General features: G+C 46.4%; 1 protein-coding gene across 6 annotated transcripts in view; it reads right to left on the bottom strand.

Moving 5' to 3' along the window:
* Positions 1–3,412: 3,412 nt before the first annotated feature.
* The window catches only part of PRDM15 (PR/SET domain 15), a 125,971-nt gene continuing 105,724 nt past the window's right edge, over positions 3,413–23,659 (bottom strand). For 5 of the 6 annotated variants that reach the window (XM_049874922.1, XM_049874920.1, XM_049874917.1 and 2 more), the window contains 5 exons: positions 22,019–22,102; positions 21,431–21,606; positions 13,898–13,978; positions 8,554–8,763; positions 3,413–7,093 (listed from right to left, as the gene is read on the bottom strand). In XM_049874922.1, the coding sequence (XP_049730879.1) occupies positions 6,614–7,093; positions 8,554–8,763; positions 13,898–13,978; positions 21,431–21,606; positions 22,019–22,102 (1,031 nt within the window). In that variant the 3' untranslated portion in view covers positions 3,413–6,613. The remainder of the gene's footprint in view (positions 7,094–8,553; positions 8,764–13,897; positions 13,979–21,430; positions 21,607–22,018; positions 22,103–23,659) is intronic. The other variant, XM_049874921.1, reaches the window with a different exon arrangement.

A 23,659-nucleotide genomic window follows, 5' to 3' on the forward strand; every position in this document is an offset into this window, starting at 1 on the left:
AAGTCGGAATGTGCTCAGGACGTGTGATTAGGTGCGTGACAGGCCTAGGGGAAGATCATGGACCCCGTTAGGCGGACATGTTGAGCTTGAGGTTCCTTTGAGATGTCCCAGTGATGAATTGGTGACTTAAATTCAACAAAAAGTGGCCATCCCCAAATGACACACATGGCCCTACTGAAGGCAGGTCTTAGCCAGCACGACCTTTCCCAGATCATTGTCCATCGGCAGGGGTGCCATCTTGAATTGCTAGAGGCCAGCTCCTACAATCCAGGGGCAGATCCCTCTCTTGTCTTCATTACCTGGCTACCAGGTTTTATGGCTAACACCCAGAGGAGGAGCTCTGGGGTTCTGTCCAAGCTCCAGGCTGCCATGTGATCTGGGCCATGCACAAGGGCTCTGTGGTGGACCACCACCTGGTATGGAATAGGCTTCACTGGGGAGTGGAAATTCTCACCAGACCAGGCTCAGGTGGGGAGGAGCTGAGGTCTACCATCTTACCTCTTCCCAGAGGAGTGCCAGGCAGGGTTCTCCACGAAGACGTATGGTGGCTGTTAATGGATTGAACTGTATCCCCCCAAAATGTGTGTTGGAATCATAACCCCCGTACCTGTGGACATAATCCCGTTTGGGAATAGGGTTTTCTTCGTTAGGTTAATGAGGCCATATCAGTGGAGGGTGTATCTTAATCCAATCACTTTTAGATTATAAAAACAGCGTATCCGGCACAGAAGCAAGCACAAATGAGGGACAGACAGATGCCAGGTGGAGACTGCTAAGAAACGCCGAGAATGCTGGAGAAGCTGAGATAAGGATTTTCCCCTAGAGCGGACAAAGCCTTCCCTAGAGCCAGGACCCTGAATTTGGACTTCTGTCCTCCTAAACTGTGAGAAATAAATTTCTATCTATTAGAGCCGCCCACTTATGGTACTTCTGTTACAGCAGCCTTAAGAAACTAAGACAGTGGCTCTAGGTTTCAGTGAAGCGACCCCTTCCCCTGCAGGTCTCCCTCTTTATAGGACAAATGTGAGAAGGCAAACCCACCAATGGGGGAAGAGCAGGCTGCTTGGTTCCAAGTCTGGTTTTGGATCATCATGTTTTCAGGTGTTGTGTGGGAACAGCAGCTGTCTGTACCTGGGGAGCTTGGGGCCCAGGGGAAGCTGCCATTCCCTATGTCATGGGCTGAATTATGTCCCCCCAAAAAAGTGTGTATGAATTTAGCTGGGCTGTGATTTCCAGCATTGTGTGGTTGTCCTCCATTTTGTGATTGTAATTTTATGTTAAAGGGGATGAGGGTGGGATTGTAACAACCTTGCTCAGGTCACATCCCTGATCCAATGGAAAGTGAGTTTCCCTAGGGTGTGGCCTGCATCACCTTTTATCTCTCAAGAGATAAAAGGAAGGGGAAGCCAGCAGAGAGTTGGGGACCTCATACCACCAAGAAAGCAGTGTGGGAAGCAGAGCATGTCCTTTGGACTCGGGGTCCCTAAGCAGAGAAGCCACTAATCTGGGGGAAGATTGAAGAGAAGGCTGACAGAGACAGAAAGGCTTCCCCGGGAGCTGACACGCTGAATTTGGACTTTTAGCCGACTTTACTGTGAGAAAATAAACTTTACTTTGTTAAAGCCATCCACTTTTAGTATTTTTGTTATAGCAGCACTAGATGACTGAGATACCCTGTGTTAAAGAAAACGCCTACCTCCCCCCCATTTAAACTTAACTCTTAACCCTTCACAGAAATGAAAAATTCATGATAAAGACAGTTTTGGGAAGAGTTTAAGTAATTTTGGGAAGAGTTTAAGTAATTAGGTAAGCCCTATCTAGCCTATAGACTGCAGACACACAAACTTAATAAACAGATCCAAGCTACCTCCTGCCGATTAAGTGAATGACAACCAATCATTTTAAATGACCCTTCTGGGAAATCCCCTAACAGTCTGTACTGTATATAAGCAGATCAAAATTGTAACGTGACCAGCTCATCTCTTTAGAGGGGCGCTCCTTGCTCAACAACGGTTTCTTCTGCCCAATAAAAACTTTTTCACTCAAACTGACTTATTGATGAGATTTTTTCTTTCGAAGCCCTCAGCTCTGTAGGAAGCAGGACTTGGGGGCAGTCACCACAACTGAGGAAAGGCGGGAGGGATGGTCCCAGCTAGCTCTCTGTCCAGGCAACCCAGGGGCACTTCGGGATAATTCTTAACGCATCACTACACAAGAGACCAACTGTCCTGTCTTTCTAGAGCTGGATCCTTTGGAAAGCAGACACAATCCAACCAGACATGAAAACTGACAAGAGGAAGCAGCCGGTGACCCAGCTATTTTCCCTTTTTATATGGGAATTTGTTTTTAATGTGTTAGTAGGCTATGTTCGCAGATTGTGAAGCAGTTTTCCACCTCACCACGTGGCTGTGAGCAAACAGCGACGGGAATCTGTACTCCAAAAAGAACACAGAGGGTGTGGATGAATACAACATTAAAAAAAAAAAAAACATTGCTGTCGAGTCAATGGCGACTCATAGCGACCCTACAGGACAGAGTAGAGCTGCCCCATTACATTTAGATTAACAAAAATCACCATCATTTCTTCCTTTGAAATGTTTTGAATGATTGCTTTCGTGTGCAAAGAGAACCACAGAGGTCTGGTACCTACAAGAAGGTGCTCCGGATTTTGTCAACGTTAAATGAATGAATCCTATGTACTGGCTGGAGAATTAGCAGCTACCAGACACCATCTGAAATCTGCCTGAAATATCTAAAACATGATTTATAGCAAAACATCTAAACATTCACAGCGCGAATCCTTACAAGACTGGATACTTAAGCTCTTTCATAACTTTAAAATAGCCACTGCTAACAAATCAAAATACGTAATTGAATAATTGATCAATAAAATTAGGGATCGTTGCAGACCACCCGCCCAAAAAAATGCCTTGCTCAAGTTTTCCCCTCTCCTGACCCTTCTTTCTTATACCAGCTCCTTCTTGGGCAGTTCCTGGTGGCACCAACATTTTGAGCTCATCTACTAACTGAAAGGTTGGTGGTTCGAACCTGGCCAGCAGCTCAGCGGGAGAACCACCTGCTGATCAGTTCCTGTAAAGATTACCCTAGGGGGCAGTTCTACGCCATCACAAGGACTCCCTGTGAGTTGAAACTGACTGGATAGCACCCAACAAACGTTTTTAACCCCCCCCCCCCGTGAAAGCTTCTGATACCTCAATATCTCAGGGATCGTTTCAAATCATCTAAACATTTTACAGGTTGGAGATAAGTTAAGATGCTATAGAAGACAGCAGGGATTACCACCCTTCTGAAAACACACCAACTGCTTCAACCTTTTGGGATGGGACGTGTGAGCACAGGGCCAGCAATTTAAAAACACAGGTCACAGCACCTTTTATTTGTCATCACACAAATGGATGGGACATGAAATAAACTCAACTTCTCAAGACAGTCTTAGTGAGGCTCAGAATCCAACGGGAAGGTTGCTGATGTTGCCTTGAGTTGGGAAGCCATGAACTTGGTGCCTTTGGACACTGTGGGTGGGAAAAAATGTGGAAGGTGCATGAAACCCGCGGTCCATACCAGGAGTTCTTCAAAGGACTCTAATGTTGGACACAGTGAGTTGGCACTGGGCACAGAACGTCTTCCTGAGAGAACACACCCCATACTACAGCCTTTCTGGGGGCCCCATCCCCCTCCTTGACACACAGCATGAAGTTCCTGGGGACGAGTTGCACCCTGGGGTCTCTCTCTGCAAGATTCCCACTGCCATGTGGCAGATAACTGTACACCTTTACACGTTCACAGGCAAAAAATAAATTCTCGTGATTTATTAGTTTATAACCAAGATAAATTCACAGAGCTTGGTGACCATAATGGCTCGATCGCATTTCTTCCTTTGTGGATACATCTGTGCACCTTCAATCAGTTAAAAAATTAAATATTTCCTGTCCATAAACAATGACCTGGATGAAGGACAGTCTACAGTAGCTCACTCTTTTGGCTGAACAGTACTTTTTTCTTTTTCTTTTTTTGCTATCCAGTTTCTTATATACAAATGCACGACTGCTTTAAGACAATGTGAACCCACCTTGCCTCAAATGGTGACGCTATTAAGAGCAAATACACCTACGGGATTTGGGACGGAGTTGGATTTTGATCTAGAGTTCTCACGTATTAAAACGAGAAGCATGAGATGTCTGTGTACTGCAGTAAACAGTGGCGGCTCTCTAGGGCCAAGTCACCTAAACTAGCTTCTTTGAGAACATCCAATGCCTTCTTACTCTAAGGCACAAAAACCACCTTTTTAAAAAAATAAAATTGTGATTTAAAAGGCCTTTATTTAGAGGGAAGAGGAATATAAGGTAAATGCTAGCGGATGTTGACTCATGAGCTCAAGGCCTGTTTGGATTATTAACTGGGTTGTTTGCCCTTTTGGTTCTCCAAAAAAAGAAAATGGTCAAGTATTTAAAAAAAAAAAATATATATATATATATATATACACACACACACACACATATGTCTTCAAAACCTCGGAGCACTTTTGATTCCACGGATACCTGGGCCACTTGTGTTTGGAGAATGGAGACGACATTTTAGAAAATGTATCACCCCTGGCCCAAGCTCATTCAATGGAACTATGATGTATAAAGCAGTAAGTTACCTACATAAATAAAAATAATTCTCATAAATTAAAAGGTCAATCTCCCATAGGAACTTAGCTGAGAGGGAGGGTGGGGAGTGTATGAGGGTGAGTGAGTGTGGGTGTGAATTATATGAACTTTGAAGGCTCCTTCCCGAGATGCGTGGGCGATAAACCTTCCTTAGTTAGCGAAGGCTTGTAATGCACAAAACAAATCCTAGCCCTCGCCTCAACATTTTGCCACTTGGAATGAAGTGCTGGGACGGTTGCATTTTGGGTAACTAACCACCCTTTGCCTCATTAGCAACATCAATGTTACTCTGGGTTTCCTTTATCCACTACTGACCCTTCGTCAGCCTTTCTTCTGGATGGCTTCCCAAATGGCAAGACCTGGGCCAAGAAGGATCATGGACAGAGTAAGGCAAAGGCATCACTTCAGTGGACAAAGTGAAAAAGTACTGGGAGAGTTAAGACTGCTTTTTCTCATGCCTCTTTCTGCTTCTGCCACGACCATCGCTGAACCTCGACCAACGCCTGAGAAATTGGCGTGTGTGCCCCCTGTCCTGCCTGCAAGCAGAGCTGGTTGTTAATTGGCACAGTCACTTATCAGAGAACTAACCTCTTCTGTTCTCAGTGCTGCCTGGCAGGAAATAGTGATATCTTTGCATTTTAGGAATGCCTACATTTCTCCACTGTAAAGAGCCAAACTCCTTCCACATTTTTATAGGAAAATTGGTCTTGAAACACATTAGCCTTTGGAATCAAAGTGTCAACAGAAAGGAAACAAGGATTTCTTCTCTGTTCTTCTGCTCAGGGGATTTGGGCTGATCTTCAGCCATAATAAATAGATTTGGATGGCAGAGAATCCTGAGAGAACTCTGAAGGAGCCGCCAGAAGTGACCGCCCGCGTGAGGACTGACTTGCTGCACACAGCAGAGGTGTCTCTTTGCCTTTGGGCAGGTGTGTAAAATTGGACATGGACGGCTAGTCCTACAGTGCAAATGACTTTACCAGGTTAAAATAAAATAAAATCAAAATTAACATTGGCCGTAACCTTGTCTTGAACACATAACGAATGCTTGAAATTAGGGGCGGATTAACCAGTAAGCATGGTGTGTACCAGCTTACAGTAAGCAAGGTACACATGAGCTTAATTGTGTTTACTTACTAATCTGTAGTGCACAATTTCACATGGGTTTCACCACTACAGCTTGGTAAGGAAGCACAATTAAGCCTGTGCGTACCTTGCTTACTGGGTAATCCATCCCTGCTTGAAACAAAAAACTATATTAAAAATTGATTTCTGTATTATATTACTAAGAAGCCTTTTATGCCTGACTCAGGGATCTCACATAACGCACCCTTGCCTATTGAACTTGAAGGCTTGAAGAGACACATGCTATCACAGCATGTCTTTCTTGTGTGGTTGTAGTCCATGGAAGTATGACAAATTCAACTCAATACAAACTTCAAAGAGAGTCAAGGTTACTTTAACTTCGGTCTGCTCGTTCACTAAAAAAAAAAACCCCAGAAGTGAGGAGAAAAGGGGGTTTTGTTGCTATCTGTTTTTTTACACAATATCCGAGCGCCAAAGGGAAAGCCAAAACGAACCACTTATGCTCCCAGTAACATATCACTTGCCTCCTATGATGCCACTTCTCTTTATGTTTAACTTTCCCAAGTCCGTGTCAGTGAAACAAACAGGGTTTTGGAAGGGAAGGTTGGGGCGGGGCCGCTGCCCACGACTGGCCACCTTGAGTAAGGCATAGTGTGGAACCCATCAGGGGAAAACTCTTGCCTGGCAGACTGTAATGGTGGTTGGGGGGTCTGGAGATAATTCTGCAAAAGCTAAGTCAACCTTTACTAACATGGCAATGTATTTTTTTTCTTTGTTTGGTATCCAGCACACAAACCTCACAAGTCCACCAGAACCTCCCTGTCTTTCTGTTTCCGAGTTCTCTGCAGGGAGACTCAATAGCTGTACATCTGTTGCTGTGGCTCTGTCTGCACTTGGGGCTGGGCCGCCTGCTGCTGCGGGGGCTGTGGCTGTGGGGGCTGCAGGACGTCTGTCTGAGGCACCGCCCGCCATGCCAGGGGGTGCTGCTCACTGAGCTGGTTGCCCAGCGGCGTGATGGAGTTGACCAGGGTGGTCAGGTTGATGAAGTGCGCCACAGACTGTGGGTTCGAGGCTTCTGGCTGCGGGTGGATCTGGATGTCGTTCTGGCGGTTGTGCAACATGGCGGAGCCGCTGACGGTGTCAAAGGTCACGGTCAGGATGGAGTTGTCCAGTTGCAACTGGCGTTCTGGGGTGGTGAGGTGGCCAACAGCCACCGGCTGGAGGTTGGTAAACTGAGTCCCAGCTGCAGTGGTGATGGGGGTCACGGTGATGTTGGTCAAGCCAACCGAGCTCGACGGAGTGGTGACATTTGGGTCACCCAGCGTCACTACCACCTGAAAGAGGTGCAACCAACATAAAAGAGTCAATCGTTTCTGCAAAACTGAGAACAAAAGAACGCTTCCTGTGATGCACATTTCATGCTGGACAAATCATGTGCCCTGTCCAAATAAAAACAGCAAGACAGCTTTTGGTGGAAGACTAAAGTACATAACTAAAGTTTAATTTTAAAATTAAACTAAGTAACTTAAAATAGGTGACTTCTGTCCTGAAAAAAGTCTTTCTGGACAAAAAGAAGAACCACACAGACGTAACCATATAGGCAATGAAATAGAACTGAGAAAAAAAAAACAAAACAACTTTTTTACTGGTTAGGAAAAAAAGAAAAGAGAAAAACCATGACAATGAATGACAGGGAACCTGGTTTTCATTTTCCACCCACTCCTCTAACCAGCTTTACTGTTGGCAAATGAAAACCCCAAGTATAAAGCTAAGAAAGGGCAATGAACTAATTTACAGTACCAAGATCTAATAAATTATAAAGTAGTGTTTTTTCTCATGGATAGGGGTGAAAGGCTAAGTAAATATAACAATTTTTACAATCAGGACTACCATCTCTGAAGAGAAGAGAGAGGTGTGCAGTATTAGACCCAGGCTAATGAAGGATTTGGGAGCCTCAAAAACAAAAGTGGCAAAGATTGAATTGGAGGGTCCCATTAAAAGAGGCAGGACTTGCTGGCTGAGTCAGTCCTTCACCCACTGTGCTCTTGGGACCATCGTGTGGTTTACGACGACTGGTCAGTAGATAACACAAGGCCCCACTTCCACGTTAAGGGAACACACTTAGGAAGGCTATTTATAAGCATCAAAACTGGGTAACTACTGCAATCCCAGTCAGGGGGCAGTGGCTCTCCTTAACACACCAGGATGTCACGGTGTACTCAACAATGAGCAGTGTGGTTGTAGGTCAAAACTCAGAAGTACTGATGTGAAAGAATGCTCAAGTGAGACATGGGAAGTGTCAGCTGACAAGAGCTATACAAAGTCCCAGTATGGTGGCTTATGTGTTACTATGATGTTGGAAGCTTATGCCAACAGTATTTCAAATACCAGCAGGGTCACCCATGGTGGACAAGTTTCAGCAGAGTTTCCAGATTAAGACAGACTAAGAAGAAAAGCTTGGTGACATACATTCCGAAACCAGTCAATAAAACCCTGTGGATCACAACAGAATATTGCCTGATACAGTGCTGGAAGATGAGCCCCCCTAGACTAGAATGCACTACACAACAGACGCAAAGAAGGACTCAAACATGCCAATGAGCATGAAGATGGGGTAAGACCCAGCAATGTTGGAGCCAACTGGGCAGCAACTAACAACAACAACGACAACAACAAATCATGCATTTTGAAAAAGGGACTGGAGTGACAGGAAGGTAGGGCTTTAAAGCTGAGGCAAGTGTGTCTCTGGTCAGAGTAGGAGGGCGCTGATCGACACACGAAGAAGTGGTGCGACCTGCTGAATGCTCTGTACCGCTGAGTTGGTCTCGTCTCCCACGCTGCTGCCCGCAAACTCCGTCTCTTTCTCTGGGTACTCGCTGAAGGTGGCGCTCTCAGGCACTGGGGCTCCCGACTCCTCTGGCTTCTGCTTTCTCTTGTGAGTTCGCTTTGCAGCTTTCACGTGCTTCCCTTCAGCCAACTCCTCCTGCTCCAGAGTCAGTTCAGGCTGCAGGAAACAAGTTTCAGCAAAAGACAAGGTCAATGGGTTATATCCACAAGGTGGGAGTGGTCCCCTCACTGACCCTGGACGCATGCCTGGCTGAATGGTCAATGTGTCAGGCCACAGAACTGCTGCAGGACACAGAGTGACAACAGTGTGTCTGCTGGCATGCGTTTCTCAGTCAGGGTTTCAGTTAAAAAAAAAAAAGTGAAGAAAATTAGACAGATCATATTAAAATAAGTTGCCTCAAATTACCAAACGCTGCTGAGAAAGATTAAAGAAAACTAAATGGAAAGATGTTTCACATTCAACGGTTGGAAGACTACATATTGTTAAGATGCCAATACTACCCAAAGTGATCTATAGATTCAATGCACCCATGATCAAAATTCCAATAGGCTGCTTTATAGAAATGGAAAAAAACAATCCTCAAATTTACATGGAATATGCAAGAGGCCCCAAACAGTTAAAGCAATGCTGCAAAAGAAGTACAAAGTAGGAAGACTCACATTTCCTGATTTTAAAACATATTATATAGCTACAGTAATTAAAACAGCCTAGTATTGGTATAACAATAGACACACAGACCAATGGAATAGAATTGAGGGTCCAGAAATAAACCCATGTATCTATGGTCAACTGATTTTTGACAAGGGTGCTAAGTCTATTCAATGGGGAAAGAAGAGTCTCTTCAATAAATGGTGCTGGGAAAATAAATTTCCACATGCAGAAAAATGAAATGGGATCCATGCCTCACACCATACACAAAAATAAATTCAAAGTGGATCAAGGACCTAAATGTGCAAACTAAAACCATAAAATTCTTAGAAGAAAATACAGGGACAATGCTGTCGGGTCTAGCTTCTAACAGTGGATTATGTAAGATAATAACAGAGGCACAAATAGCAAAAGACAAAACAAATAAATGGGACCTCATAAAAATTAAAAACACTTGTTCACCAAAAGAATACCACAAAAGTGAAAACACAAGTTACCGAATGGGAGATTATCTGTGGAAACCATATGTTTGATAACTTATTTATTTAAAAAAATATTTTATTGTGTTTTAGGTGAAAGTTTACACAGCAAATTAGGTTCCCATTTAGCAATTTTTATACAAATTGTTCTGTGATACTGGTTACAATTTTCACAATGTGTCAGCATTCTCCTGATTTCCATTCTGTTTGTTCTGTTTCCACTGATCTAGCTTTCCTGGCCCTCCCTGCCTTCTCATCTTGGCCTTTGGGTAAATGTTGACCCTCTGGTCTCATATAGTTGATTGCTAAGGGAGTACGTTACTCATGGGTGATGTTGTTTATTTTATAAGCCAATCTATTATTTGTTCCACTAAGAATTTAATAACCAAAATATATATAAATAACATATATTAGCCAAATATATATAAAACCTAACAATGAAAAGACAATCAAAAAAGTAGGCAAAGGACTTGAATAAATATTTCACCAAAGAGGACAGTCATATGACCATCAAACACATGAAAAGATGCTCAACGTCACGGGCCATCAGAGAAGCAAATCAAAACCACGAGATACCATTTCATTCCCACTAAGATTAAAAAAAAAAGAAGAAAATAACAAATGTTAACCAAAACCAAACCCATTGCCATTGAGTCGATTTCGACTCACAGTGACCCTATAGGACAGAGGATTGTCCTATAGGGTTTTCAAGCTGTGATCTTTACCGGAGAAGACTGCTACATTTTTCTCCTGTGGAGTGGCTGGTGGGTTTGAACTGCCAGCCTTTTGTTTAGCAGCCAGATGCTTAACCAGGGCACTTTAATGTTGGCAAGGATGTGGGGAAATTGGAATGCTTGTTCATTGCTAGCGGGAATGCAAAATGGTACAGCTGCTGTAGAAAACAGTGTGGTGGTTCCGCAAAAGACTAAAAATAGAACTACCATACCCACTGCTGTTGAGTCGATTCCGACTCATAGTGACCCTACAGGACAGAGTAGAACTGCCCCACAGGGTTTCCAAGGAGCAGCTGGTGGATTCGAACTGCTGACCTTCTGGTTAGCAGCCAAGCTCTTAACCACTTTGCCACCAGGGTTCCAGAACTACCATATGATCCAGAGATTCCACTGCTAGGTATATACCCAAAAGAACTGAAAGCAGAGACTCAAACAGATACTTGTACACCAATGTTCACTGCAGCACTATTCACAATGGCCAAAAGGTGGAAACAACCTAAATGCCATCAACAGATGAATGAATAAACAAAATATGGTATATACATACATCAAAATATTATGTAGTTCACAAGAGAAATGAAGTCTTGATGCATGCTACGCTATGGATGGAACTTGAAGACGTTAGGCTGAGTGAAATAAGTCAACAGCAAAAGGATAAATATTGTACGGCTTCACTTATATAAAAATACAGGAACAGGCAGATGTAGAGACCAAAGTTTATTAGTGATGACTAGGAACAGGAAGAAGGGGGTAAAGAGGGGTTATTGCTTACGGAGCACTGAGTTTCATTTATGGTGATGGAAAAATCACACTGATTAAGAGTAGGGTTGCAGAGCCAATTAACGTAATTGCTGTCAATAAGTTGTACACCCGTAAAAAGTTGAATTGTCAAAAGTTGTGTGACAGCTGTATTTACAACAACGACAAAAAATGGTAGCTGCTGAGGCTGCTTATGTACAACTAAACACCTCATGGGATTTGGTTCCTTGGCTTGGAGTTTTAGGGTCATAGTTTCATGGGACATCCCAGTTCACTGGCCTAATATCATGTTCACTGCTTCCGTTGTACCTCCTAGTTCACTGCAGAGTGCCTGGGGTCTTAAAAGCTTGCAAGCGGCCATCCGAGGTATAATAATGGGCATCTACAGGGTCACTATGAGTCGGAATCGACTTGACAGCACTGGGTTTGGTTTTTTGTTTTGGTATTCGCCTGGAGCAATAGAGAAAGAAGGAGTATCAGGAAGATGAGGGGCAGATGGAATGTGTGGCCAATTGTTTCCATGAGACCAGAAGAACTGGATGGTGCGTGGCTACCATTACTGAACATTTCGATCAAAGTTTCTATAGAGCAATCTTGATCACAAGGGGGAGAATGAGGAATAGAATCGAAAATTCTCATGAAATCCAGTATTTCTGGAGTCACTGAGGCTGGATGAACCCCTGAATCTATTGTCCTGAGATAATCTTTAAACCTTAAACCAAAATTATCCCAAGAAGTCTTCTTAAAACCAAACAATAAATTAGCTTAACTAGTAAAGAATGTCTGCCTTGAGCACTGTGCTCTTTTAAGATCTATCTGTATGAGTTCAAACTGACAACAGCAACTTGGAAGATTAGATTGGAAACTTAGGGGGCAGTGAGTTGATATTAATGGGGAAGGAACAATTCAGAAAAAGAGGGTGCGAATGGTTGCAGACTCGAAGCGTGTCATCAACATCACTGAAGTGTACACGTAGACCTGGTTGAATTGGTCCATGTTCTGCTTTGTACATGTTCAACGATAACAAAAATAAATTATAAAAAAAAAAATAAGCCACCTCTGTGCTGAAACGTAAACAACTTTAAACGCTAACCTTTTTAAGTCACTAGGTAAAAGAAGGAGTCCCTAGGTGGTGCAAACAGTCAAGCGCTCAACTACGAACTGAAAGGTTGGAGGTTTGAGTCTTCCCAGAGGTGCCTTGGAAGAAAGGCCTGGCGATCTGCTTCTGAAAGAGCACAGCCTTGAAAATCCCATGCAGCACAGTTCTACCTGCACAATGGCGTGCCATGAATTGGAGTCAACTCCACAGCAATGGTTTTTTTTTTTTTTTTTAGGTAAAAGAAAAAGCTACTGCTCCGGTGGTGGGTAAGCCCGAGATTTTCAAATCTGAGTCCTCATAACCCAGGCTAAAGCGAATTTACTGTAAAAACAAAGTGACTCAAAATGCGTGTGACCACAAGAATTGTACGGTCCACTCCGCTGGGAATAGCAAAACAGGACTGAGCTCTAACAGGAGTTCCATGTGGGGACTCCTCCTGGTGACAGTGTGGCCCCTCCCACGAGGCTGGCATCCCCGCCCGCACTTCCTGCTGAGCCTTAAGGGCTCGTGCTGCCCAGCATGGCCGCCCTGCCCAAGCCCAGTGTCCAGAGGTGAGTCTTCTGACCAGGTGTTCATTCAGTGTCACAGAATCCACGGGGTGGGTACAGGTGTGTGGCTGGGTGGCTGTTCACCCTGGTCCTCTGCCACCTTCCTGTGCTACGCTATGCAGTCCAGTCCCACCTGGTGGGACACAGTCCCATCAGAAAGCCTGCCAGAGCCTGGTTCTCATGGATCCTCCCTTTGGCCCTCCTCCTGTAAGTCGTCAGAGGGACAGATGGCTCCTGGGGCTCTGGACTCCATGGGGGAGGCCTTGGCACCACTCTCGTGCCCACTGGGCACAACTGAACCACAGTAACTTGGCGCTCCAAAGCGCTGCTTTGAGAAACGTGTGCATAAATGGAATTTTAAATCATCGCCAGAGCATGATATATTCCAGTATATTAAGCATTTCATATATGACATATTATCATTTGGAAATCCCGGTGGCATAGTGGTTAAGAACTACAGCTGCTAACCAAAAGGTCAGCAGCTTGAATTCACCAGGCGCTCCTTAGAAACCCTATGGAGCAGTTCTCCTCCGTCCTATAGGGTTGCTATGAGTTGGAATCGACTTGATGGCAACGGGTATAGTGTATATCATCATTTATCAATCATCACCAGAGGGTGATATAGTCGCTTTATATTAAAAGTTTTTCTGAGGTACTAAGAATTCCTTTAACAAGTTCATCTAATACATTTTAAACTTATTAAGTTTACAACAATTTGATGATGCTAAGCTTTTCTGGAAACCACCTACTCTCTGAAGTGAGGTATGCCTGCATTCAGAAAACCAAAGTTCTAGAAACTTTCCTGAAATGAGAAGATATTCTAAAGGGCTCCTGGGGAAGAACATCAACCAGGAAAGCAGGGAGTGAGGCTGGATGGACAGTGAAACCCAAGGTGCCTGCTGCTCACAGTTGCCCACTCACTGCTCCCCGCCGTAGCCCTTACATCTGGCTTGGCAGGTGTGTGTCTGTCTGTCTGGAAGCTTTCCTGGCCCCTGGCCTGCAGGGCCCATCTGCACTGCTCACCTGAACAATGCCGATGGAGGAGGCGTCGATGGTGGTGGTCTCTGGGAGGTGGTCCAGATCGTCGATCCTCACGGCAAGGACCTGCAAGCAAGCAGAGGGCAGTGAGTCTGGGGACAGCCGTGCCTGAAGGCCGCCCATGCTGACCACTGGCAGGAACCAGACATGCTGCCAGATGGGCCACCTGCAGCACATATGCGGCCATCCAAGGACTCCCATTACTCCTCCCGGTGCACCTCCCCCAGACATTCAACCCCTCCTGTGCTCAGGATGCCTGGAAACTTTGCTTCCGGATCCTGTCCAGGCTTGCCTTTCCCCAACCCCATTACTCCCTTTATCTGAAAGTTCTACAATGCTCTTATACATGGCAGGCGTCCTTCTGCACCTGTCTTTGTATCATCTCTTATGTACTCCCCTGGAGAATGGAGACTCTAGTTCCCACTTTCTTTGTCCCACACCAGTGTGCTTTCAGTAAATGGACCTTCAGAGGATCTTCTGTTATTTCAAGTCAGTAACTGAACAGAGTGAGATACAGTTCAGTGAACGTGTCCTATCTTCCTACTAACGGTGAGAGGTCAGTTAAAACAACGAATCACCAAAGTGATACATCTGCACCTTAAACATTTTCCTTTTTAGCTTAACACATGTACAGGTACTTCCATTTATCAATTTTGTGATGAACTGACACCCCCATTACCACCACAGTGTCCTCAGTAAGCCACACTGAGAGGCGTCCTCGGCTCATAGCTGTGACTCAGGGATTCTCCCTCTCTGCCCTTGCTGTGTGCCCACAGAGCCCCTGCCACCAGGTCAGGGGTATTCTAATCAAGAGTCAGTGACAGCTTGCCAATCTGCTTATGCCAGTTGTCCTTGTTATTGTGATTACTTAGTTATCACTACTGCCCTCAATACCACCACCATTACTGTAACTATCATCATCATCACCACCATCCTCAACACTATCGCTGCCATCACTGTCACTACCATCATCATCGCCACCATCGCCATCATTATCACCACCATTACATTTCCTGACACCACCACTGTCATAACCACTGCTACCACCTCACCACCATTGTCATCACCACTGACGTCACTGTCGCCACCATCATCAGTCACCACCATCACAGTCACCACCACCATCACCACAGTCACCACCACCATCATCACAGTCACCACCATCATCATCACAGTCACTACCACCATCATCAGTCACCACCACCATCATTACCACCATCATCACAGTCACCATCACCATTGCCACCACCATCATCAAAGCCACCACCACCATTATCACGGTCACCACCACCATCACCACCATCACCACTGTCATCACAGTCACCACCACCATCATCACAGTCACCACCATCATCAGTCATCACCATCATCAGTCACCACCACCATCAGTCACCACCACCATCACCACCGTCATCACAGTCACCACCACCATCACAGTCACCACCATCATCAGTCACCACCATCATCAGTCACCACCACCATCAGTCACCACCACCATCACCACCATCACCACCATCATCACAGTCACCACCACCATCATCACAGTCACCACCATCATCAGTCACCACCACCATCACCACCATCATCACAGTCACTACCACCATCATCACAGTCACCACCATCATCAGTCACCACCACCATCACCACCATCATCACAGTCACCATCACCATCATCACAGTCACCACCATCACCACCATCATCACCGTCACCACCACCATCATCACAGTCACCACCATCATCACAGTCACCACCATCATCAGTCACCACCACCATCACCACCATCATCACAGTCACCACCACCATCACCACCATCATCACAGTCACCAACACCATCATCACAGTCACCACCATCATCACAGTCACCACCATCATCAGTCACCACCACCATCACCACCATCATCACAGTCACCACCATCGTCAGTCACCACCACCATCACCACCATCATCACAGTCACCACCACCATCATCACAGTCACCACCATCATCAGTCACCACCACCATCATCAGTCACCACCATCATCAGTTACCACCACCATCATCACCGTCACTACCACCATCATCAGTCACCACCACCATCACCACCATCATCACAGTCACCACCACCATCATCACAGTCACCACCATCACCACCATCATCACCGTCACCACCACCATCATCACAGTCACCACCATCATCAGTCACCACCACCATCATCAGTCACCACCATCATCAGTTACCACCACCATCATCACCGTCACTACCACCATCATCAGTCACCACCACCATCATCACAGTTACCACCACCATCACCACCATCATCACAGTCACCACCACCATCATCACAGTCACCACCATCGTCAGTCACCACCACCATCACCACCATCATCACAGTCACCACCACCATCATCACAGTCACCACCATCATCAGTCACCACCACCATCATCACCACCATCACAGTCACCACCACCATCACCATCATCACAGTCACCACCACCATCATCAGTCACCACCATCATCACAGTCACCACCACCATCACCACCATCATCACAGTCACCACCACCATCATCACAGTCACCACCATCATCAGTCACCACCACCATCATCACCACCATCACAGTCACCACCACCATCACCATCATCACAGTCACCACCACCATCATCAGTCACCACCATCATCACAGTCACCACCACCATCACCACCATCATCACAGTCACCACCACGATCATCACAGTCACCATCGTCAGTCACCACCACCATCACCACCATCATCACAGTCACCACCACCATCATCACAGTCACCACCACCATCATCACAGTCACCACCATCACAGTCACCACCACCATCACCACCATCATCACAGTCACCACCACCATCATCACAGTCACCACCATCATCAGTCACCACCACCATCACCACCATCATCACAGTCACCACCACCATCATCACAGTCACCACCATCGTCAGTCACCACCACCATCACCACCATCATCACAGTCACCACCACCATCATCAGTCACCACCATCATCAGTCACCACCACCATCACCACCATCATCACAGTCACCACCACCATCATCAGTCACCACCATCATCAGTTACCACCACCATCATCACCGTCACTACCACCATCATCAGTCACCACCATCATCAGTCACCACCACCATCACCACCATCATCACAGTCACCACCACCATCATCAGTCACCACCATCATCAGTTACCACCACCATCATCACCGTCACTACCACCATCATCAGTCACCACCATCATCACAGTTACCACCACCATCACCACCATCATCACAGTCACCATCACCATTGCCACCACCATCATCAAAGCCACCACCACCATTATCATGGTCACCACCACCATCACCACAGCCACCATCACCATCAGTCACCACCACCATCATCACAGTCAACACCACCATCACCATGGTCACCATCATCATCACAGTCACCACCACCATCATCAGTCACCACCACCATCACCACAGTCACCACCACGATCACCACCATCATCACAGTCAACACCACCATCACCATGGTCACCATCATCATCACAGTCACCACCACCATCAGTCACCACCACCATCACCACAGTCACCACCACGATCACCACCATCATCACAGCCACCACCCCCATCATCACAGTCATCATCAGCATCACCACCATCATCAGTCACCAGGACCATCATCACAGTTACTACTGCCACCATCATAGTCATCACCACCATCATCAGTCACCACCACCATCACACTATCACCGCAGTCACCACCACCATCACCACCACGGACGTCATCAATGACCACGTCATCAGTGCTCTAGTCACAGTTCAGAAGCTGATGACCCAGAAGAAAGACGACAGAAGTATTTGCTTTGCTCTCCTTAGGAGATGAGGCCTTAGATAGTGTTTCGTGTGTTTTAATTTTTTTGGTGTAACTTTCATGGAAAGCAGAAAGACCACAGCTTGAAGTTATAAAACAGGATCAATTCTAAAAGCAGTTCACGCTGGATTATATGCCTCGAAGGAACGAAACCCCTTGCGTCTGTGCTCAGCATTCACGGGGCCAAGCCGGGCATGGCTCGCCCATGGTCCTGCGCTTCTCCGAACAGCAGCACCTGCTTCCAACATGTAACCACGAAGGCATCCCAACACAAGGCCATCCGAGTCCCTCTCCTCCCCTCACTCGCCCCCGCTGCCCTAGGTCGATCGGCTCTGTATCATTCATTCTAGTTTGTCATTATTTTACCCCCTTGTCTGTTTCCTTTTCCCTCTGTTCCCTCCCCACCCACAGCCGTGACGTCTAGGAGGGCAGAGGCGGTGCCGGCCTGGCAGGTGTACTCCTGAGTGGCCGGCACGCATCCCCAGTACGTGCTTGTTGGACATTAGTTTGAATCGGTATAGAGTCAAATGGTCAAAAGGCATGGCCCAGACAGAACAGGCCTAAAGTCTGGAGAAACAAACAAACTGAGAACCAAGTGACCAAAGAAAATAGCCACAGCGGCACTTTCTTTACCCTTCGCTGGTGTGCTTGAGTTGAGAGGAATGGGTAATGGGAACGTGTCCCATTTAAGAGGCAGAGCACCAACATTTGAATTTGCAAAGTGACAAATTAGAAAGAGGACTCTACTGGACAAAAGCATTGACTGAAGACCTTTTTATAGCAAAGCCCTGCCAAGCAAAGCCTATCAAACATCCAATAAGCAAAACCTGACCTACACACTCTGTTAATACATTTAACCAAATAAACCCACATATGACCATGATCTACCCCCGTCTGTCAGTTTGTGCTACTGTGGTGGCTTGTGTGTTGCTGTGATGCTGGAAGCTATGCCAACAGTATTTCAAATACCAGCAGGGTCACCCAAGATGGACAGGTGTCAGCAGAGCTTTCAGGCTAAGACAGCCTAGGAAGAAAGGCCTGGCAATCTACTTCTGAAAATTAGCCAGTGAAAACTCTATGGATCACAACAGAACATTGTTCAACAGGGTGCTAAAAGATAAGCCCCCTAGCTTGGAAGGCACTCAAAATACACTGTGGCTGCAACAACGGACTTAGAAGTACTAGCGACTGTGAAGATGGTGCTGGATGGGGCAATGTTTTGTTTTATTGTATATGAGATCACCATGAGTCAGAGCCAGCTCGATGGCAATAACAACAATATGACCACAGTAATGTAGAGAAATCACTCAGACTCCAGGCTCCAGAGTGGCACCTTCCTGAGCCACTGGGTGAGTTTTCCCGGCCTCCTCTGGGCCCTGAGATTCGATGGCAGTGTGTTTTAGCTAACAGTGGGGACTCAAGTAGGTCCTGACACTTCACACTCCTGCTCTCCTGCCTTTTTTTCCGAGATGAAAACACTAGCTGTTATGGATTGAACTCTGTACCCGCCCCACCCCCCCCCCCCCCACAAAGATACACTGAAGTCCTAACCCCTGCACTGTCATGTGACCTTGTTTGGAAATAGGGCTTTTCTTTGCAGATGTTATCAGTTAATGGCATCATACAGGAGTAGAGTGAGTCTTAACCCTAATCCGTCCTGAGCGGCATTTTATAAAAGAAAACGGCAGATACGGAAACAGAGTTACACACATCTACAAGTCGAGGGACGTCAGGAAACGTCCCAGGCTACACTGGACACTTCAGAAGCTGTAGAGAAACGGGAGGATGTCCCCCCTAGAGCAGACAGACAGACAGCACGGCCCTGCTGAGACTCTGATTTCAGGCTTCTAGGCCTCCAGAACTGTGAAAGAGTACATTTCTGTTCTCATCAGCCAGCCACTTTGTGCCATTTTGTTACTGCCACCTTAGCAGACGAAGACACTAACTGGCCACTAAAGTGAAAATGGAAGCTGAGTAGGAAGGGCTCAGTAACAGGAAAGAGAAGCCCCACACGCAGGCAGGCTCCCAGGGCGGGAGGACTGGAGGGTCTGGGTAGCTCCCTGCACCACCGGAAGGGGGAGCAGAAAGGCCTGTGGGGAAGAATGAACACAGTGACGTTCAGAACGAAACGTGCGATGCTGATCTCCAAATTCAGGAGCCGCTGGGTTTCTACTCAGAACAGCTTGTGTTTTTTGCAATCACAAAAGTAATTGGTGTTCATTAAAGGAAATTTTAGAAAGCAGAGAAAAACACAAAGACGGAAATTACCCAAGACTTCAATACGAGGAGAAAACTACCGTACGGTGTCGTCTTTCTTTTTTCACCTCTCATAGTATATTTCATGGATTCACGATATACACAATGCTGGTGTCAAGACACAAGATATACTGCTGATTTCATTTATATAACGAGCCTGTCGCAGTTTTATTTAGAGCTTTCGGTAAGCACGTTTATATAGACAAACACATTGCTAAACTACCATTAATCACGTCCCTATTGCTAGACACCGAGGGGTCCAAATAATAATTTACAAAACACTTTTCTTCCCAGAAAAACACCTAACCACAACAGTGCCTGACTTATGCCAGCCAGCCTGCACCACTATTTCGAATCTAAAAACTTGCGCTAATTCAACAGGCAGAGAGTGACATTTCTGCCATAAACATTTGCATTTCTGTGATTAATGAAAAGCTGAAGGCTTTTTCATGTGCTTATTAGCTATTCCCATTTCCTCTTTCGTGAACCCATATATGCACTGGGTTCTTCCCATTCCATCCGCTAAAGAGTATTAGCTGTTAAAGATGTTAATGTCTTACACACATCCGTTTGTCCTTTGACTTCTAAATGCTTACTAGTCAAATCTATTATTTTTTGTTAGTGACTTCTTTCCTTGCTTTTATGCTCAGGAAGTCTTTCCCTTTCAGTGACCCGGTAGCTATTTGGAGCCCTGGTGACAAAGTGGTTAAGAACTATGGCTTTTAACCAAAACGTCAGCAGTTTGAATCCACCAGTGGCTCCCTGGAAACCCTATGAGGCAGCTCTACTCTGTCCTATAGGGTTTTTTTTTGTTGTTGTTGTTTGGTAGCTATTCAGCTGCATTTTCTTCTAGTTCTGTTTCTTAGCTTACTTCTTCTGAAAGCACACTGAGTTACTCAATGACCTTGGACTTCTTCTGGAACTGGTTTCGGCCCTGCTGGGCTCTCCTTGATTCTTGCACCATTTCTCGCTCTCAGGCCTCAACACACCGCTTGTACCCACTGCTCCCGCGCCACGTGGAGGATCCCTATCTGCACATTTTATCAGTTATTTCAAAGGGAAGAAAAAGGGGTGAGGCATGGTTGCACTTCCATCTTGCTGTACATTCAGTGAGTGAATCATTTTAACCTGTTCACACATGCAGTGCCCCCTAGTGGCAAGCCTGGGAATTCAGAGGGGAAGGGAAGACGCAGGCCCTGCTTCGGGAGCTCGGGGTGTGGCGAGAAGCCGGTTTGTGTGTGACCCAGCTGCAGTAGTAGCTACGCCCCGGGCAGTGGTGGCAGAAGGGGGAGAGGACCACTCTCCTGAGCGGCTGCCAGAAGGTTCCCTGCGGAGCTCCAGAACCGCGCCAGGAGGGCCAGGGAGGAGGAGCCAAGTACCCAGCAGGCTCACCTCGGGGTGCTTACGCCGCATGTGCCTGCTCATGGAGGCCCTGGTGGACACCTTGGTCCCACACAGCTGGCAGCTCTGCGCCTCGACCTTGTCGTGGGTGAGCTGCACGTGCTTCTGCAGCATGTACTCAGTGACGTACTTCTTGTCACACACCGAGCACGTCCACTGCTTGCCCACTGCTCGCGCCGCATGCACAGAGGGAGGAAGAGAAGAGGCAGGTCACAAGAGGCTCCTCCCTTGACCCCCCGAAGACCGCTCCCTGGGGTCTTGGTCTCTGACCTTATTACCCCTCTGTCCTGGTCAGGCCCAGAAAGGAGGAGCAGGGACCCCAAAACAAACTCTAAGAGGTGGCCTTTATCTCGCACGTAGAAGGTTTGCAATCAGTTGTATCACTGCCCCGGTATTGTAAATTCGAGAATGCCTATTTGCAAGTTGAGGGGGGCTGACCTTTAAGGGGGAGGGGCCGCCAATAAGCCAAGGCTGCACTGAGTATTCTGAAAAAGTCGACATTCTACAGTAAGAGCACAGTCGTCCCCATCCCTTTGCCGTGCGGGCCCAGGACACTCCTTCAGACCACACCAAGCTTACCTGTGTGGATGAGCTTGTGGGTCTCCATCGTGTTTCTCTCACTAAATGTCTTTCCGCATAACTCACACATGAAATCTTTAATCCCTGCAGGAAAAGACACACTTAATTTCATGTGTTTAGTGTTTCCTTTAACTAAACGTTGTTGTTATTGTTAGTTGCCATGGCAACTAACTCGTGGCAACCCCATGCACAATGGGATTCGACTGCTGTGATCTACAGGGTTCTCACTGGGTGATTTTCTGATGTAGATTGCCAGGCCTTTCTTCCTAGTGTGTTTTAGTCTGGAGGCTCCACTGAAACCTGTTCAGCATCAGAGCAACATGTAAGCCTCCACTCAGAGATAGGAAGTGGCTGCACATGAGGTGCACTGGCTGGGAATCGAACCTGGGCCTCCGCGTGAAAGGCAAGAATTTACCACTGAACCACCACTTGGGGGTGCAGCTGGGAGGTGATGGGCAGGTGGGCTGAGCATATTAACTGTTTGCACCCCCCGGGGAGACAGAGACACATACACACACATAGAAATGTGCACACATATACAAACACACAGAAAAAACCAAACCTGTTGCCATCAAGTGGATTCCAGCTCATAGCAATCTTATAGGACAGAATAGAACTGCCCCATAGGGTTTCCAAGGAGTGCCTGGTGGATTCGAACTGCTGACCTTTTGGTTAACAGCCGTAGCTTACCCACTACACCACCAGGGTTCCCCCTCCACACACACACATATATATGCACACGTATACACACGCATACACGCAGTCACAAATATTCGCACATATATACACACACACATGCCCACATACACGGGTACACATACATACACATACACATGTATACATACGCATATACAAAGGCACATATATGCACATATATACACACATATACACTTATACACAATGTACACATACACACATATACTCAATGCACACACATACACATATACACAAAGCACACATATATACACACATATATACACACATTTACACAGTGCACACACACATATATATACAATGTATACACACACATAGACAATGCGCACACACACATGCACTCAGACACACACATACACAGTGCACACACACACATACACATGTACACAATGCACGCACACATACACACATATATACACAAAGCACACACATATACACACATATACACACATTTACACAATGCACACACATATACACAATGCACACACACACGTATACAATGTACACACACACATATAGACAATGCACACACATACACAAGTGCATACACAGACACACACATATACACACAAACACACATATTTACAACCATTTTAAACAGACACATTGTTCTGTTCGTGGATGCACCACAGCTCAGCCCTTGCCCTGCTGATGGGCACCTGGGACGTTTCCAGCTTCCTCTACTACAAGCAACGCCATGATGAGCGGCCGAGCACGCCCATCTCTGCGTACCTGGCCTTCTCGTGCACACACTCCTTGAGGGAAAGGGGTTGGTCAGCGGGGAGAACGTCTAAGCACGGACAGACACTGCCGCGTGCCGGGCTGACGAGCTGCGCCACGGTCTCCACCCCTGACGTGGACAACTGACACGCGTGCTCCACTGAGCGTAATCAGGAGCTGACGGGAGGGAAGCTCTCGGGGAAGCGT

This window comes from Elephas maximus, chromosome 2 (genome assembly GCF_024166365.1).
Source record: "Elephas maximus indicus isolate mEleMax1 chromosome 2, mEleMax1 primary haplotype, whole genome shotgun sequence".
NCBI classification, from domain to species: Eukaryota; Metazoa; Chordata; class Mammalia; order Proboscidea; family Elephantidae; genus Elephas; species Elephas maximus.